Source organism: Uloborus diversus, chromosome 9 (genome assembly GCF_026930045.1).
Source record: "Uloborus diversus isolate 005 chromosome 9, Udiv.v.3.1, whole genome shotgun sequence".
NCBI lineage: Eukaryota > Metazoa > Arthropoda > Arachnida > Araneae > Uloboridae > Uloborus > Uloborus diversus.
The window spans coordinates 70,455,407-70,473,160 of record NC_072739.1 but is presented as its reverse complement, the minus strand read 5'-3'; the positions used below and the strand labels follow the sequence as shown (position 1 = coordinate 70,473,160).

Genomic DNA, 17,754 nt, shown 5'->3' with positions numbered 1-17,754 from the left:
ACACATGTATTTTACTGAAAAAGAAATATAGGCCTTAATTTGGGAGATAAATTATATCTTTAATCCTCAAAACAAAACTTTTATTTCCAAAATTTTTCTCCATCTTTTACATCGTTTCTTGATTCCAACTACAGACACTTGGACGATCTCTAAATGCTACTGTTTTCAAAGTATACCTATTGTTCACAAGACCAAATAGAGCCTAAATTTTCGTTTTTATGGCTTTGATTTCGAAACTAGGAGGAGAACCCCCTTTTCCCGTGCCCTTTCACAAATGCCTTGAACTGTAGCAAAAAATTGCATTTTAAGTCTTTTATTTGGAAAAAATGTCAACGGAAACTACCTATCACTTAACTTGCTTAAAAGCAACTTAAATGAATTTTTTTTTGGAACTTCAATTACAAACGAGTTTTGATAGGACCCCCTCTCCCCCTAGTTTATATCATGATGATAGCTTTAAAAGGAGGTTTTTTGGAGGAGCTCACGAATCTTCTATCCCTTTCTAAAATATGTATATAGTTTAAAATCGAATTTTTAGAGCCTCAAAGACAAAATATTTCCAGGAAGGAAGGATTCTAAGCACCTTCACACTTCCTTAAACGTAAGCAAACATTACCTAAAGGTGCATTTTTAGGCTGGACAGCTGAAGAGTTAGAAGAGCACCCTTAATCTTCTAACTTCTCAGTGTATAATAACAGAATATTTTGGTTTGTAAGCTTTATTTTCAAAAAGTATTTTGGGACCAGCGCCCGAAACCTGACCTTTCTCCGTACATCATCAAAAATAGACAAAATGCGTTTTTAGTTTCCTGATTTTCAAAAATTACTCGGAAATATAAATTTTGAAACAGTTTCGAGGGAGATTCCTAAATCCACACCCTCACCTAATGCTCGTTACCCCGAAAATTGAGTTTTTAAATCTTCATTTTAATAAAATTTCTGGGGAGTTATCAGGGTTCAATTTCCCAATAGGCAGAGTAGACAGTTACCTAGGGCGGCAAACTTTTCAGGGGCGGCAAATTTGCTATTATAATACACATTTGAATTAAATTGTTATTCTTGAAAGTAAAATATTAGCATTCTTTCATTTTCCACAGAGACAATTTTTTCTTATAATTTAATAGTGATTACTTTCACACATCTTATGAAAGTCGAATGTTTTTCAATCATGGTATTTGCCGAATCGTCAACAAAATTTGCCAAATAAAAAATTTTTTGGGAGATCACAGTGATCATTTCATCGGGGCGCCTCAGAATGTGAAACGCGATCATTTCTTCATAAACTGGGCAGTTTGAACCTGGGGAACACTTTTTTAAGTTTTTTTTAGTCAAGGATATTTTGCTTCTTTTAGGGGGGAGGGGGCGGCCGATCTCAAATTTGCCTAGGGGCGGCATGAAATTCAATTCGGCGCTGGAGAGTTTGTTCAAGAATTTCGGATGGCCCCTCCCAAAACAATCGGCTGGATCCGCCACTGGTGACAGGAAGGAACAATAATTCCCTTAGCTAGGGGAAATAAATGTATTCACATTCACATGTTGTAAGTGAGAATGATTTTTGTTGTTTTTTGGCATAATTTATACCCTTTGCTCCACCCTCCTTCCTGATAAAAATTAAAAAGATGGGCCTGCTTACAGAGTTTGTCCATTTTAAAAATTACCCGGAGTTCAATGACAGCCTAGGCAAAATTTCACCTCTTTAACTCTTCATTTGAGGCAATGAGACGCAAAGAGATTTATGTGCCAAAATTAAAAAATTGGAGATAGCCAGTACAAATAGAAGGTGTACCTATCCTGTTTTAGGCAAGATATCGTACTAGTAGTCTTGGTAGGTGCTGCTATACAGCATGATTTAGAAAAAAATTCCATGACAGCCGACTTAGCAGAGTCATATAAAAATATAAAGTATCCGCGTACTCAACTCAAAAGTATCTGCAAGCTAATAATTGTCCTTCACGTAAAAAGGCGGAAGGGGCGGGTATATGCTATCCATTTATAACTTTTACAAATTAATTAAATAATATCAGTTTAAAACAGATTAGAGATAATAATTTGAACGATTATCGCGAGATGCGAGTACCCGCAGCGAATACATCCACCGAACGCGCGAGTGTATATACTATCTGGTAATAATTTTTACAATCTAAAAAAAATATCAATATCAACTTAAAACGAATTAGAAGAAAAGAGTATGAACTTTTACGATTATCGGTACTCTGCGTAAAAGTGCGTGGACGTAACTCCGCGGCGATGTATCCGCACGTCAGCGGATGTATCCGCGCACGGCGTGCGTCTACATTTTCTAGCTCTGCTACTTAGGACCGGAAACTTAAACGCATCTTGCTCCAAACTTGAAAATATCCACTTACATCCCTTTACTTCTCACTGCCTCATATGTCTGGATATCTTACATATGATTTTATTACTCTTTAGCCAAACCATGATTTAATCTCGGTTTCAACCAACTGATTTTGTTACTGTTCTTCCAACCTTTTCATGTTTAGAATTGCAGTTTCACTTATGATTTTACTGTGGTTCCGGTTCCACACTAGACAATAAATGATTTCCTCGGTCCATCCAACCAATCAAATTCTTAAAGGTAGTAGATACACACCTTGATGGCAGGTACCTGAGTGGAAGGCACAGGTGAGTGTCTGCAATGATTCCCATCAGGCTCGATGGGAGATGCTGTTCTCTGAGTGGGAGAGTAATTAGATCCCCTTCCAATGGAGCCACCAGGACTGCTCTTTTGCGAATGGTTGCTGCAAAAAAGAAAAAAAAAAAACATTCATAACATTCCATCCTAACAGCCTCTTAATCCCAGTTGTAAAGCATCTTACACACAAATCGATTTTATTTTTCCTAATCACAATCATTTGGAATAAGTTACTTTGCCTGAAAAGAGCGAAACAAATGTTATGACTAAGAAAGTAATGCTTTTAATATCCACCAACATTACTGAAGCTAAATTTTAATGTATTCCATTTAACAATTTCGATTCGCTTTTCGTGTTAAGTCCTTTAAGTGAAGAGATCAATCTGAGAATAATAAAGCAACAAAATTTTGTTCCTGAAAGAAAGGGATATGACAGTGCACATTGAAAATTATTCTTATGTGTATGTTTTTGCCCTAAAAATGGGAAATATTTGGATGCAATCACAATAGTGTGTTTAACACAATAATAAACTAGTATGTTGTGGCCATCACGAAACTTTCTTCTATATTTTTCCTTTTTCTGATCCCTCCCCATGCTTGCCGAGGAAGCAATATTCCTAACAAAAACAAAATTACACATGCAAAAACTTGACGACCATCTCAATGTCTGAATTATTGTAAAAGCAAAGCAAAGAGCGAAAATTGAAAATTATTTTAAAAGCCTTGCTTGAATTAATTACAAATATTTTATTTATTAACAAACATAAGATGGCAACAGTTAAAAATTTTAAATCATTGAGATAATATTTCCGATCATTTCCATACAATTAAAACCACGAGAAATACGCAGACGACAATCTATTACGATTTATCTTTCTTATTGTTGCATTAATAAAGCTATTTTTATTCGCAAAAAAAAAAAAAAAAAAATCAACACCTCTTGGAGCGATTGGAGTCAAAATTGAACCAAAGCCTGTTTACGTATGGATTCACATATATTTCAAATTTCAACCAGAACGTAGCATTACTTCTTGAGATAGGGCACTCACAATGTAAAAAAAGAACGGGCGATTGCGCTACCCCCTTTTTAGCTGTTGACACCAAACTAAAATCAGCTCTTACACCCACTAAGGGCTACTTGTCAAAAAAAATTTTGTTTGATTCCGTTCGTTATTTCTTGAGATACAGTAGTCACAATTGACGACAAAAAACGTTCTATAACTCAACCCCCGTTTGAGCTATTGACACCAAAATTGAATCAGCACCTGCTCCTGTTAGGGGAAACATGTGGACTAAATTTTGTTTGATTCCGCCAGTTACTTCCTGAGGAATAGCATGCACGCGTAACTAAAAAAACGTCCCATTGCTCCACCCCCCTTGGAGGAATTCGCGCCAAAAACCAATGGGCACAAGTTCACAGAGGGGCACATATGTGTACCAAATTTCGTTCAATTTCATGCGGTAGTTTTTGCTGTAGAGCGGCCACAAAAAAACTGGTCACACACAGACGTGACACACATACACACACACACACACATACGCACACATGCACATACAGACAGACATTTTCCAAAAATAGTCGAAATGGATTCAGCACACCTCAAAACGTTCAAATCCGTCAAAATTCGAAATTCGAAAATTTGCACGAATCCAATACTTTCTTCTATATATTAGATATAGAAGAAAGTAAAAAACTGAAGCAGGCCTGTAGTTTCAAAATTTTCTGGAGGGGGGGGGGGGTCAAGGGTGCACATTCTAACACAGACTGAGAAAAAAACTGAAGCAAACCTGTAATTTCAAAAATTTCTGGGGGGAGGTGGGGGAAGGGTACATTACATATTATATCAGGGCTAGAGAAATCTTAAAAATTTTACATGCCCTGCCGGACATGTTTGTCTAAAAAATACATGCCAGAGTAAAATTTTTACAAGCCCAGAGTATTTTATTGTATAATAATAAAAACTTTTGAATATATCGTATAGCATAAAACAGACAATTAATTTAACAGCTTTATATCTGAATCAAGACCTGTTTCAATGTAAAACATAATACAAAAAGTTTTTATATAGATAGTGCATAATGTCATTAAAATTACCAATATTTAATTTAAAAATTATAATAATTACATGCCTAGCCTAAACAGAGGAGGAGGGTAATTGCTCCCTACCCCCTAACTCCTCTAATATAGGATCCAGAACTGAAGAAAACTACAAATAATCTATCATTCAACACAGCAGGGCTTCTAAAACAGTAGAAATAAATCAAACGTTGATAAAATTGGATTAAATAGTAATAAAGAAAAAAAACTGATAAAAATATTTAATACTAGAAGTAATTGCACATTACACTGCTATCCATGATTTCTTTTGTAATTACTTTGGCTAATTAATGTGCCTAAGTTTCAAAAGAAAAGTGCGTGCTTGTTGCCTTTAAGAGATGCATTCTGGTCATTTTAACACAAATACACTGTAATAAGATCAAAAAAAGTAACCAAATCAAATAAGTGATCGCAGACAATGGTAAAGAATAATAAAAATTAGGCTGTGAAAAATTATGATTTTACTTATTTTTTGCTGAAGAATCCGAAAATGTTAAATCTGGTTTAGTAGCTTCACCCCCCACCAAAAAAAAAAAAAAAAAAAAAACATATTTAATTTAAAGAATACAATTAATAAATTAACAAGGTAAAAAGAAATCTTCACTTTAATTTTACAAAAAGTAAAATAGTTTCAAATAACTTTAAGTATTTTAAATTTTTTCCTAAGTAGTTGCATGTTAAATTGCCCTTTGACTGAAATTCAACGACATTCAACGTGAAAAAACGTTGACAAGTACGGATCCAGAAATTTTTCAAGAAGGGGGTAGTTGAAACTTTCCTCTCATTACGTGTCTGATTGGTTTGGGGTCAAAACTTCGCCGATACATTACGTCGCGTGGTCAAAACTTCGTGTGGACTAAACTTCATGCGGTTAGAACTTCGCGCGGACAAAACTTCGCGTGTCTAAATCTTTGCCAATAAATAACTTAGTGTGACTAAAACTTCGCCTATCCAGAACTTCGCGTGGGTAGAACTTCGCGCATTCATCTATAACAATGAACTTCCATAAACATATCATATAAACTTAGCAAACAAGTAAAAATGTATCTTTTTTGGGGGAAGGTGGGGATATTGTTCAATGATTTCCAGAAATGCATCAGACACACAATGTATAAAAAACTAATTTTTCATAATGAATTACTTGATCGCAAGTTAATTATGTAAATTCTAAACGAATTTAAGATAGAAAGTTAATGAAGTAACAAATTGATATAAATTTGAAGATTAAATTAAGATTAATTGATCACTTTTCCAAAAACGATTAATTGGTTTTATAATAACAATTTAATTTTCTATAGCTGAAAAGTTAGATAATTAAAAATTTTGTATTTCATTTTAATTTTTTTCATCATTTATTCCTATTCCTGTTTTTAAAATTAGTTTTTCAAAATTTGTGAGTAAAATTCCCAGAAGCGATTCCCCCCCCCCCCCTCTCAACTTGCTTTCCGCAGTGTTACTCATAATTCGCTCGCCTCTCCATTCGAGCGAGAAATTGAATGATCGAAAAAAAAAAAATTCGAAATTTTAAATCCTAATTATGCGGAGATGTTCTATATAGAACATCTCCGCGTTTCAGAGTACAACACAGTTGAACAACAGAGTATGTTCTATATACAAGGGTCTGGCCAGAGGATATTTGGACCCTTCACAAAAATCCGATCAACCAAAACGAACCTTTCACAAAATCTCGATCAAACAAAACGGACCTTTCACAAAATTCCGATCAAACAAAACAGACCCTTCACAAAATTCTGATAAACAAGATCGGATCTTTCAAATTGTTTATTGAAAGAGCAAATCTGAAAGCAAAATAACGCATATTTCTGTGTATAAACCGATAATTTTTGGAACCTTTTTTTAAGTCAAATTAGAGGGATCAGCTTATACAAAATCGGCTAATTTTGGGAAAAAAAAATCGGCACTCTTGGGATGCTCCTGCAAGCAATAAATAATTGCTACTGCCAAATAAATATAATGGTTGTTTGTTTTATCACAGCTAATTAGCAGCGGTGTTTTTGTAAACTTTTCTGAAAAGGCATTGGTAAGCACTTTTCTCCGCTCATGATTTAATAAACAATAATAATATATATCTAATAAACAATAATAATATATATCTGCGAAATGAACTTAGAACTGCAAAGGGATAGTAAGGGTGAGAAAAAATATGATCGCTTCAGATAGTGTTACCAACTTCAAAATTATCACCACTTAGCGTCTGGCGTTGAACCTTTATAATGACTTGATTAGAAAATATTCTCATCATTTTGCCAGCTTGTCAATATTTGCGTTTTTACGGTGCGGTGCTATGTTTAATTGTTATTTTGGGAGAAAATTATATGGGTTTTGATTTTTCGATGCTGACAAGGATGATTAACTTTAAATAAACTCTTTTAATTACAGTTTTTTTTTTTCTTTAGATGTCTACATTTTGAAAAATGCAATCTTTTAACATCCGATATGAGAATCATATTTTGTTCTTTTTTCAGGCTAACTTCGCTTTATTAGGATTCAAATAAATGAAAAGTCTCTTTATTTCTGTTAGAACTCTCATTTCAAGTTTTTAAAGCAAAATTCCATTTTCTGTTATGAGTCAAAAATTAAAATGCTAAATAGATGGTTGATTTTATTTTATTTTTTGGGTCAACTGTGTCCACAGATATTAATGATATGTTTATCATAGGACTCTAAAATGCAATTTTAAAATAATTTTATCAAAAATATTTCTTTTACAAGCCGTTTTTATACTTTTGATGCCTTCACTTTGAGAACTGCGATCTCTTTGCATCCGCTATGGGAATCCGATTTTTCGAATTTTTAATGATTATTACGCTTTGTTAAGAGGTAAACAATTGAAATATCTTTTTATTTTTGTTAAAATCACGCAGTTTATAAGTTTTAAACGAAATTCTGTGCTTTTTAAGAGTGTCTTGGGTCAAAAAGTTGAATGCTGAACCCTATTCTGAATTTTATTTTATTTATTTATACTTTTGTTACAATTATTTTAAGTACTGTACAGAAATATATCTAGTATAATTTAACATAATGCAGAATGGTAGATAAATATTGATACTTGAAAGAGCGATGCTCCCCCCCCCCCCGCCAAATATCAGAAAAAAAATCCAGAATGATTTTCTCGACGTAGAAGAGGAAAACACTCAACTTTAAGTTTAATTGATGCAGTTTGTGCCACCTCTAAATTCTAAAATTTCGTTTTAACAAAAAAAAAATTTTTTTTTTTTTTTTGCGAAATTTTTTGATTTTTCACAAAATTAATTCATTTTTCACAAAATTATTTGATTTTTCACAAAAAACGGACCCTGTGAAAAATCCTGGACAGACCCCTGATATAGAACATCTCATATAGAACATTTCTCATATGATATATGGATTCATGAAAAAATAAAATAAAAAGAAATTTTTAAGTTAAGAAATTATAGAAATTTGATGTTTTTTTGCAAGAAGTGATCTTAAATAAATAAATTTTAACAGAGTATATAGGGATAAAGTTTGGGCTTTTATCACTAGTCGCTATAATGGAATGGTCTTTATAATGTGTGGTGGTTATAATTAGCCTCGACTGCTAATGTAATTTGAAGATTTTTTTCACATTAAAACTAAAATAATTTAATTTTAAGTTTTATTTCAGATGCGAAAAGTAAACACGCACGAAATTTTGACTGCGCGAAGTTTTGTCCACGCGAAGTTTTGACCCCCCGCGCGAAATTTTGTCCACTCGAAGTTTTATCACACGCGAAGTTTTGACCCCTTAGCGTCTGGGTTACATCACTTGTGGTGGGGAGAGCTGCAGCATCATCTTCTCTACATTACATAGCATAAAATGAAGTCTCCAAAAAGCGTCTGTGTGTTTGAACACGCAAAACTCGAGAACTACCCAGTCGATTTCGTTGAAATTTTCACAGTTTGTTTCTATACGTTCGGAAAAGGTTTGCAGACCGGTTCGAAAAATATTCGATAAATAGTTCTTTTTTTATTCCAATTTAAGCCCAATTTTCACATGAATTCCCGAAAAAAGGAGTGAAAAATTACTTGAAAATAATAATATTATATATCGTTGGAAAGGAAAGAATTTTCCGCGTTCTACGCAATTTGTTTCAATGCTCTAACTTAGTTACGGCGGGAGTTATTTGCGTTTTCAGCTCGATTTTTTTAGGCTTAGATGAAGTTTAGGCACTACTTTCTTTATTAAATATATCAATAAAAAGTGAAGGAATTTCCCCACAATTTTCTTTTTGACACCATTGGAAAAAGCGTAATTTTTTACTCCAGACCTATTTCGACATATGGTCGAAAAACTAAGCTTCTGTCTCAAAAGGAAAAAAAGTTACAAACCTTTTTAAACGAAGTTCGGAAAATCTCATCTCCATTCAAGTTGTTAACCATTTTATTTTCTGTTTCCATGGTTACGCTTTTCAAATCCACCTTTATCATTTTAATTTTTTGTAAGTATTTTAATATCTGTTGTCATTGTTTGGAAGAGAAATTTTGCATGATGATTTTTTTTTTTTTTTTTTAATTTAAGCGTGATTGCTAAATAGACGTCACTTGACACGATTTTTGTTTCAAGATATACCGGGCAAAGCAGCTAGTATTTCTCTTAATGGGGTTGTTTCCTTCAGTCAAAAGTAGTACTTTTTGTCACTGAAATTGACAGAATAAATAAAACAAAAAAAACGTGGACCCAGAAAATACTATCATTTTCCCAACTGTTATTTTTTAATTAATTATTTAAAATGTCCGATTTCTGAAACAAGACGTGGTCCTTATGACGTCACAAATGATGCACTTTTGCCGCATCTTTCTACCGCGATTCCACGTTATGATAATCAAGCAGCGAATTAAAATTGCGCTCTACGCTTGCTATCAACCATATCGTTGCCAATACACGTGAGTAAAGATGGGAATTAAATATTTTGCTGTATGAATGGCAACACTGAATGGCATTTCATCATTTGTGACGTCATCGGACAGAAGCGTAAACAATGAATGCGCACAAATTTAAGTATTTTTTTAAAAATATTAAACAAATTGTTTTTAAAAAGGTCAGATTCTATGTTTTTAAGCAAGCTCTTTCAGAAAAAAAATACTTTTAAAATTTTGGAAACGACCCCATTCCAAAACAATACAGGTTTAACCAAGGAGGTTTAATTTTTTCCTTCTCTTTTCCGTTGAAAGAGATATTCTAAAATTGCGCTTTAGAACTTTAATTTCGTAATTTTTTTTTTTTTTGGGGGGGGGGGATGTCTGGAAAGTCAAAACCATGGTTGCCAGACGTCCCGGATTTCAAGGGACAGTTCAGTATTCTGGTCCCGGGGAACTTCCATACGGGATGGCTAAAGTCCCGTATTCTGGCTGATAACAATATTTTACAGAACAAGACATTATTTTAAGAGAAAAAAATAAAGAAAAACAAAAAGTGTGAAATAATGAGCAATAAGAAAATCACGTGGCAGCAAATGCAAAAATTATTTTCCTTTTGATTTGGTTTGTATGTTTTTGTTACGGCGCACAGTGGAGTATTTGACTGAAAATCATGGCCAAAAGTACAAAATTAAAAATTTACCCGATTTTTATGAAAATTTATTCTATGATAGTTGACTAACTGGTGCATCGATCGGCACCTGTTTTGGAAACTTGAGTCACTTGCTCATAGCCTCGGTAAAAGATGAGATTTCTATAAAAATTTTCGCTTTTTTGTTACGTTTCAGCTTAATTATTACGTTTCAATGTAGATTTTTTTGTGGCTTTATAAATGAATGGAATCGACCCAAATCAATCTTACGGGAAAAAGAAATGTCGGGGCTTTTTGTGCTAATTATAAATCAAAGTAAATATTTTTATTTTCTTTTTGTAAAAAAAAAGAAAAAGAAAGAAAGAAAACTTGGTGCGGAAGATTTTTAAAGGCTTTCGCCTTGATTTATAAGTAGAGAAAGCTTTTTAAATGGGTTTCGGGCTTGGTCGGGCTGTTTTGAAAGTTGCAACGTATTTGGCAAAGTCTCTAGTGCTAATTTCAGCAAAAAAATCTTCCGCCTACAACTGCCCTTTTTTTTAATGATTTTTTTTTTTTTTAAGTGCATAATCCGATCGTTTTGTGACCAGTTATGATTTTAAACTGAATTTATCAACAAAGATTTAATAAATTTGTAAACAGTTGTCATAAGTACCACTGAATGAAAAGATCAATATATTTAAGCGCACAAACAACAATAAAATTTCAGACACGAGTTTCAGGGTTGCGAGAAACCGCTTCATCAATGTATAAAGGTGTAAGTTATGGACTGAGAATCATCCAATTAATTTCGAAAACGCTAACCTTTATGCATCGCTAAAGGGATTCATTGCACCCCTAAAACATGTGTTTTCGTTCAATTATGTAAATTTTTTCATGTACGTTAATGAGTTAATAAATTATTTTGTGATCTCGCTAAGAAAATTTGCTCTTCCTTAAAATTGCGATAGATTTTAGATAAAATAAATAAACTTTTTCAGATCATTGTTGAAAAATAATGTGCAGGGGGAGGGAGAGGGGTCTTTCCCCCCTTATACGTAGCATAAAGGGGAAAAGATCCCCTCACTCGCTAGCGTTAGGAGACAATGGTAATTGTCTCTTAACGCTAGCGAGCTATCCACATTTAAGACATTTACCTACTCATTGTGAAATTGAAGTTATATGAAATTTTAGTTCCAAGTTTTTGTTCGTACAATTTTTAGCAGGACACATCACGCTATGTAAAACTAAGGATCGACCCAAGGTACGGGTGTATGTAAAACATATACAATTCAAAAACAAAGGGTTTTTGAATATCCATTTTCGAGTGTTTTTACAGTTATGTTATAACTTCCCAGTTCATTTATTTATTTATTTGTTTTTTTACAATAGAAAAAAGGTTCTTTGTAACCCCGAAACCCTTGTCTTCATGTGTTTTTGTGCATGATTAATTTCTGTTTTGTACAAAATACTAGGATTTTTTAAAGTTTTTTTTTTTCCTCGAACAGTGCACTTGAGTACATATCTTTGAAGAAAAAGACGGGGAAAACAGCCATTTGCATCAAATATATGTTTACTTATCACTAGTCAAAGAATTATTGGCAAGCAGTCAACTGTTGCATCCATTTCGGATCGAGTGAAAATTATTGAAATTTTTTATTTCTACTCATTGAAAAGAAAATCATTATACATCAACGAAAAAACATAACTTCACCGTTTTCGCTGTAAATGAAGGTAAGGTGTTTATATATTATTTCCTTAAAAAGTTTAAACCGTGGATAGAGTATTTAATATTTCATTTTCTAATTCAAATTTAAAAAATCGAGTTTCAAATTGTAACATCAGACCTTTCAGACAACTTGTATATCAAGTTTCGTGTCTATAAGTGGCATAGCTTCGCCGTACAGCGCACAAACGCACACAAGGATGTCGCCTTCAGAAGAGTGAAAATTTCAATCTAGTTTTTGCCAGTATTTTCAGTTATTAAAGTATTACTTTGATAAGCGACATTTTGTGAGGTTTAATGCTTTGTTGCGATTGAATTTTTCAATTTATCATGAATAGACGTCTCAACCCCCCCCCCCCCCACTTTCACTCCTAGAAGTCTGTCCCGTATTTACTGTTCTTAATCTTGGCAACCCCGATCAAAACCCCTTCTCACTAGCATCATCGAAGATCGTCTAAAATCACGTTTTTGGAACTTCATTTTCGAAAAATTACCGGAAGAAAGTCGCTAAACCGGTTTCTTACCCTAACTCTACCAGAGATCTCGACAATCGCATCTTTAAGAGTTAAATCTTGCAAAATGCCTATAGGAAGACCTCTTAACATCACCAAAGATCGTCTGAAATTTTCTATCTGAAACTTCAATTCTGAAAAGTCTCCGAAAGGATTCATTCGAAGATTCGAACCCCATTCCTAAACTTAAAGTCATCAAAGATGGCCTACATTTGGTTTTAGGATTTATATTCGGAAAAATCGCCGATGTAGGATCCCTTAAGAGAGGGGCGATCACTCTCCTCCCTTGTATCCGTCCTTGATTGTTGAACATAGTATATTTTCATAATGAAAAACCACCAAAGCCAAAGCATAAAATCTGATTAAGTTCCGATCTCAGCAGTGCTGAAATTTGCGGCTGCAGCTGTGTAACACTCGCCGCAATGATAACGCACCGCCCCTCGCAATTTCGAGTCATTCTAACGTTGTCATTGCGACGCGTGTTTCAGAGTTACAGGCCGTTGTATTGTATTGCTGTAACTGTAAAATAATTCTTATTATAAAAGATATTTTTCAATTTAAGAGAGAGAAAGAGAAATAGAGAAAAAAGGTAGTAGCTTACCCAGGAGACACATCAAAATTATGAGCTGCACCAACGTTGTTTGGAAGTAGAGGATCATTACAGTGATTCATGTTCGGACTTAAATTCCGAGACATAGAGGGTATAGATCGTAGTGAGGAACCGTCTAAGGAACTGTCATCGTTCCTCGACAAGATAGGTGACCCTTGCATGATGGGCGTCAACGCTCTACACGTAGGTTTTGGAGTACTTGTCGGCATTTTGTCCAAATTTTGAAGTTTCGTCTGAGTAGATAGGGTCACCGGGTGGGTAACGCAAGTTGTAACGTCTGAGACATTCTTAGCAGATGCAACATTCGACCCATCTTGAGCCGCAAAGTACGCAGAACTCGAAATTTCGTTCTGAGCATTTTTTGAAATCAATTGCTTTCTCTGAAACTCTTTCCACAGATCAGAGACACTCTCCCCATCAGTCTTAATAGAGTTATGATTCTGCGATGATTTGCAATTGTCACCGGTTGTAGATGGTCTTAAAGAATCTTCCTCCACTGCACTGTCTTTAGAAGCGATATCTTTTTCCTTTTTGGGTACACTTTGTTCTTCGGCTTTCGGACTAATCTGCTCTAATATTTTAGGGGGCACAGTGAATTTGTTCTTTGATGATATGTGACAAGCCTCCAAATCAGATTGGAGGTCCGCACAACTCGTGCTGAAAACGTCTCCTCCTTCAAAAAGCCGATCCACAGACGTATTCATGGCTTTTTTGCCAGTCAAATGAAACCCAGCATAAGATCTCGACATATTCGAAAGATCTCCGACGGAATACGCCATCGAATTACGTCCAAGCGTATCCAGATTTGGAGTTAAGGATTTCGACATAAAATCCGAGGTCCTAAGCCTGGTAAAAGGCATAGCTGAGTGGGGGAAGATTTTTGGTTTGATAGGTGCGACTAGAATTTGCTCAGACCACGAAGCTTCTAAAGAAGGTTTATCGAGTTGCTCGACATCGACACTCAAGGTCTTTTGTTCGAAAGGATAAGAGAATGTCTCTGGTGGAATACACTGAAGCCAAGACAGTAAACTCAGATCTGAATCGCTAAATCCAGTCCCGTTTAAAATATGAGAAAACCCCATTTCTTGCATTTCAGAGGAGGAAGACGTGGCCCTTTGCTGACAATATTCCACGCAAGATTCATAGAGAACACCTTTAATGATAAGCTGTATAAGTCTGTCACCTTTAGCCATGTAAGTTTCGACACCTTTCTTGTCCAGAGGAAGAAATTTTTCCACGAGAGGAAAAACCGCCTTGAAGCAATTGACTCTTGCATTGCTCGGGTTCCAGTTTCGGTATTCGAAATGGTCCGATAACCTTGGCAGAGTCACAAGCAAACAAAGGTTGTTGTAGTCCTCTTTAGAAGGACAGTATTTTTCCAACTCGGCGAGACTTTTGACAACTTCCTCAACGGCAACGTCCACATTCTGGAAGATTCCACTTTCAGAACGAATGCACAACAGTTCAATGTATTTGTGCTTGATGACTATGTAACGGAACTGTTTGGAATCGAAAGTTTCGATGCCTTCCAGAGGCTTTACAAATTCCAAAACGTCGTCCCATTGTCCATCTAAGATGAGCTGCCTCAAGAAGAGGATGTCGTCCGAGAAAGTGCCATTGATGACCCCGCTTTCTCTTTCAACCGACAATTGGGATATGCTGAGCTCCCGGTTTGACAGAAACTCCAAAAGGAGTTTAATAACTTCTTCTTCCTTTAAAGTCAGATGAGCAGAAGGCATAATTGGGTGCCGTCAAGCTGCACACCTAAAAGAAAAAAAAAAACGTAATAAATGTAACTTTAGTTACAGTTAAAGTTTATTTCAAATGAATTCACTTTATCGGTTGGAGGGGATAACAAGATTTAGCGAGATTTGTTAATACTCTCTTTTGTTTCTGCACCTAAATCTTTCATACTTATGCACCGTCTTTGGAGCCAGCAAATTCATACTATTGTCGTGTAACATAGCACAGTGTACGAAACGTGTTTTTTTACAGTGTACGAAAAGTCAGAAGTTACCAGATCATTTCAATAACACTTTTTTTTTCCTTTTTAATTGATAAGAGAAAATCATGAGTGTTTTCTGTTATGTAACTTTGGTCATAAAAAGAGACATTCTTAAATGCTTAAATCCACTCTTTCCAGATTTTTTTTTTTTTTTTTTTTGAAGCGTACATTTAAGGGACTAACAAATTACAAACTAAAGGGGGGGGGATATACTTTTCATCCTCCTGTACAAGCCAGAAATTAAATGTAAATTTTTGAAACGTTTTCTTTCTTTGCACTAATTCCCTACATTTTAGTAAAAAAAAAACTCGTATACTCAAGAAAATACAAGCATTTGGTTCAAAAATGCCAATTTCATATGTTTGTCTTATAAAATGCTGAATTTTGCGCCAAATTCTACCATATCGTGTTACAATATTACAGAAAACTTCAAAACTTACAGGAAAAAAAACAACAACATTGAACTGAAATTTCAAATGAAAACATTGATTTGATAACAAAAATAAACATAGTATTTGAGAAAGCACGAGCAATTCAAAGGAAAAAAAAAAATTCAGCGAATACACCAAAAAAAAAAAAAAAAAAAAAAACCGTCTTCCAACTCCCATACTTTAGAAGTCTTTTCTTAAGCTATAAATTACCAATCTAAAATATAAAACAATCCAAAACAAGAGATAGTATAATTAAAACACACCTTCACCCTGTTTAAGAGTTTTAAAGTAAACTGCAAATTTCTGTGCAATTTACATTTTTTCTTTTTTTAAAGTTTATCGAAGAATATTGTACAGGTTTAAATTGATCTTTCCAGAAAAACATACGATTCTGGTAAAAAAAAACAATGGCAAAAAAAAAAAAGAAGAAAAGAAAGAGAAAAAGTAAACATAAGGATGAGACATGAAAAGGGAAAGTCCTCTTCCGCATCTGTTAGTACTTAAAAAGGAATACAAATATAAAAATATTTTCGCGTGAGAATAAAGACCCTTTATATTATTCCGGCGAATCACAGCACTCCACAGCCGAGAAAACTCATGTTCACCAGCGATTTATATTGCAGCTTGTTCGGAAATTCCTTCCAACTCAGAAGGAGCCCACCGGAAGTGCACTTTCTGCTGTATATAAATGTAAAAACTTGAAGGAAGAAGGTATGGAGAGGAGGGAGATGACACGAAATGAGTCAGGATGTACGCTTTTCAGAATGGAACCAGAATTTTACGTATACGTGTTAGGTCAATAGTACCCAAATATATTTTCTTAAAAATTTCTTTTGATGAAGAAAAACATTACAAACTTGCTAAAAGATAATTCACTCCGCACTTTATATTGGTGACAGTGGCGCACTCAGGACTTTTCCCTGGGAGGGGCTAGAATTTTGTTTATGGAACTCTGTTAGGTGAATAGAGAAGCAAAATTAGTGTTTTTCAATCTTTCCCAGATGTATGTAGATTTTTTTTTTAATTTCGTATCAGTATAGTTTTGTCACACAGTTTTCATTTTAATTATATACCAAATTTCTAAAATTTCAGGAAAGAATAAATTGCGCTGTGCTGTTCTCGGTACGTTCTCTCTCTATCTATCGAACCATTCCACAAAATCAGTTTAAACTCGTAAATCATAAAAGATGCACCAACTTAATGATGCTCAAATTAAGAAAATACATTGAATAAAGAAAGCTGGAACAAATACTTTCTTTTTAAAGATAGAGGCTGACTTCTGTGTGGAGAAAAAAATCGATTGTTGGGAAAAGAGTTTTACATCAGCCATACTTTAAAAAGAGTATTTTTCAAATATTTTGTAAAATTCCCAAAATTATAGGACGAAAGACGCAATTTTAGGCATTCTCTTTGGTCTGGTCAAGGAGGTTATGGCCTTTTCTGAATTTCATCTGATCTCTGGGAGGGGCTTAAGCTCCTAAGCCCCCTCCGTGGGTGCGACACTGATTGGTGATAATGATTTGAAAAATTAAAAGGAAAAAAAAGTTTTTAATGGGTTGTATAGGAAGTTATCAGCCTGATTCTTTTAGAGGGGCAATTCATTCTCGAAAAACAAGGTTGCCGAGAGCCAAGGCAGGCATATTGTCAGTCCCCCCCCCCCTCACCCCTCCCTCATCCCCATTGAATGTATCGGATTTATACAACTCCGATTCCGAGTCGGGCCGTAAGTTTCCGACTATGCTGACATGGCCTCTCGTCATTCCTGTGGAAAAACCCTACGTGTAAACTGAAGAACGAAACTTTTTTCATGCAAAAAATAAAGCAGCTTTGAAAAATAAACAATATTATGTCACACAAAACTGCTTTTCGTCACGACGGGATGACAGCAATCGACAATGATACGCGATTGAATGTGTCAAAACATGCAAAAGACAAAACCAAAACAGATAAATATTACAATATACAATACCTGCAAAATGTTCTAACGCCCGCTTCAAATCACGCCATTCTTCTATTATTTTTTAAAACATAAAACATAACAGAACGATCTCTTTCTCGCACCTACCGGCGGCACGGAATCTCGGCACACGACTCGTTCCGCTGACAGATCATTCCGGTGCGGCAATAGCACGCGCAACCGTAAACGAAGACTTAAAAAATAATAAAGAGAGCGAACCTGTCGCTTGTCGAGGTGGGGTCATTGGCACACCCTGAG

The 17,754-nt window shown here is 34.8% G+C and overlaps 1 protein-coding gene across 1 annotated transcript in view; it reads right to left on the bottom strand.

The window, feature by feature from the left end:
- Nucleotides 1-17,754, bottom strand: part of LOC129229226 (WD repeat-containing protein 47-like) — a 115,121-nt gene that overhangs the window by 36,617 nt on the left and 60,750 nt on the right. Inside the window, exons 2-3 of the mRNA XM_054863488.1 lie at nucleotides 13,095-14,867; nucleotides 2,611-2,758 (exon numbers count right to left, since the gene is read on the bottom strand). Of these exons, the coding sequence (XP_054719463.1) occupies nucleotides 2,611-2,758; nucleotides 13,095-14,842 (1,896 nt within the window). The 5' untranslated portion in view covers nucleotides 14,843-14,867. The remainder of the gene's footprint in view (nucleotides 1-2,610; nucleotides 2,759-13,094; nucleotides 14,868-17,754) is intronic.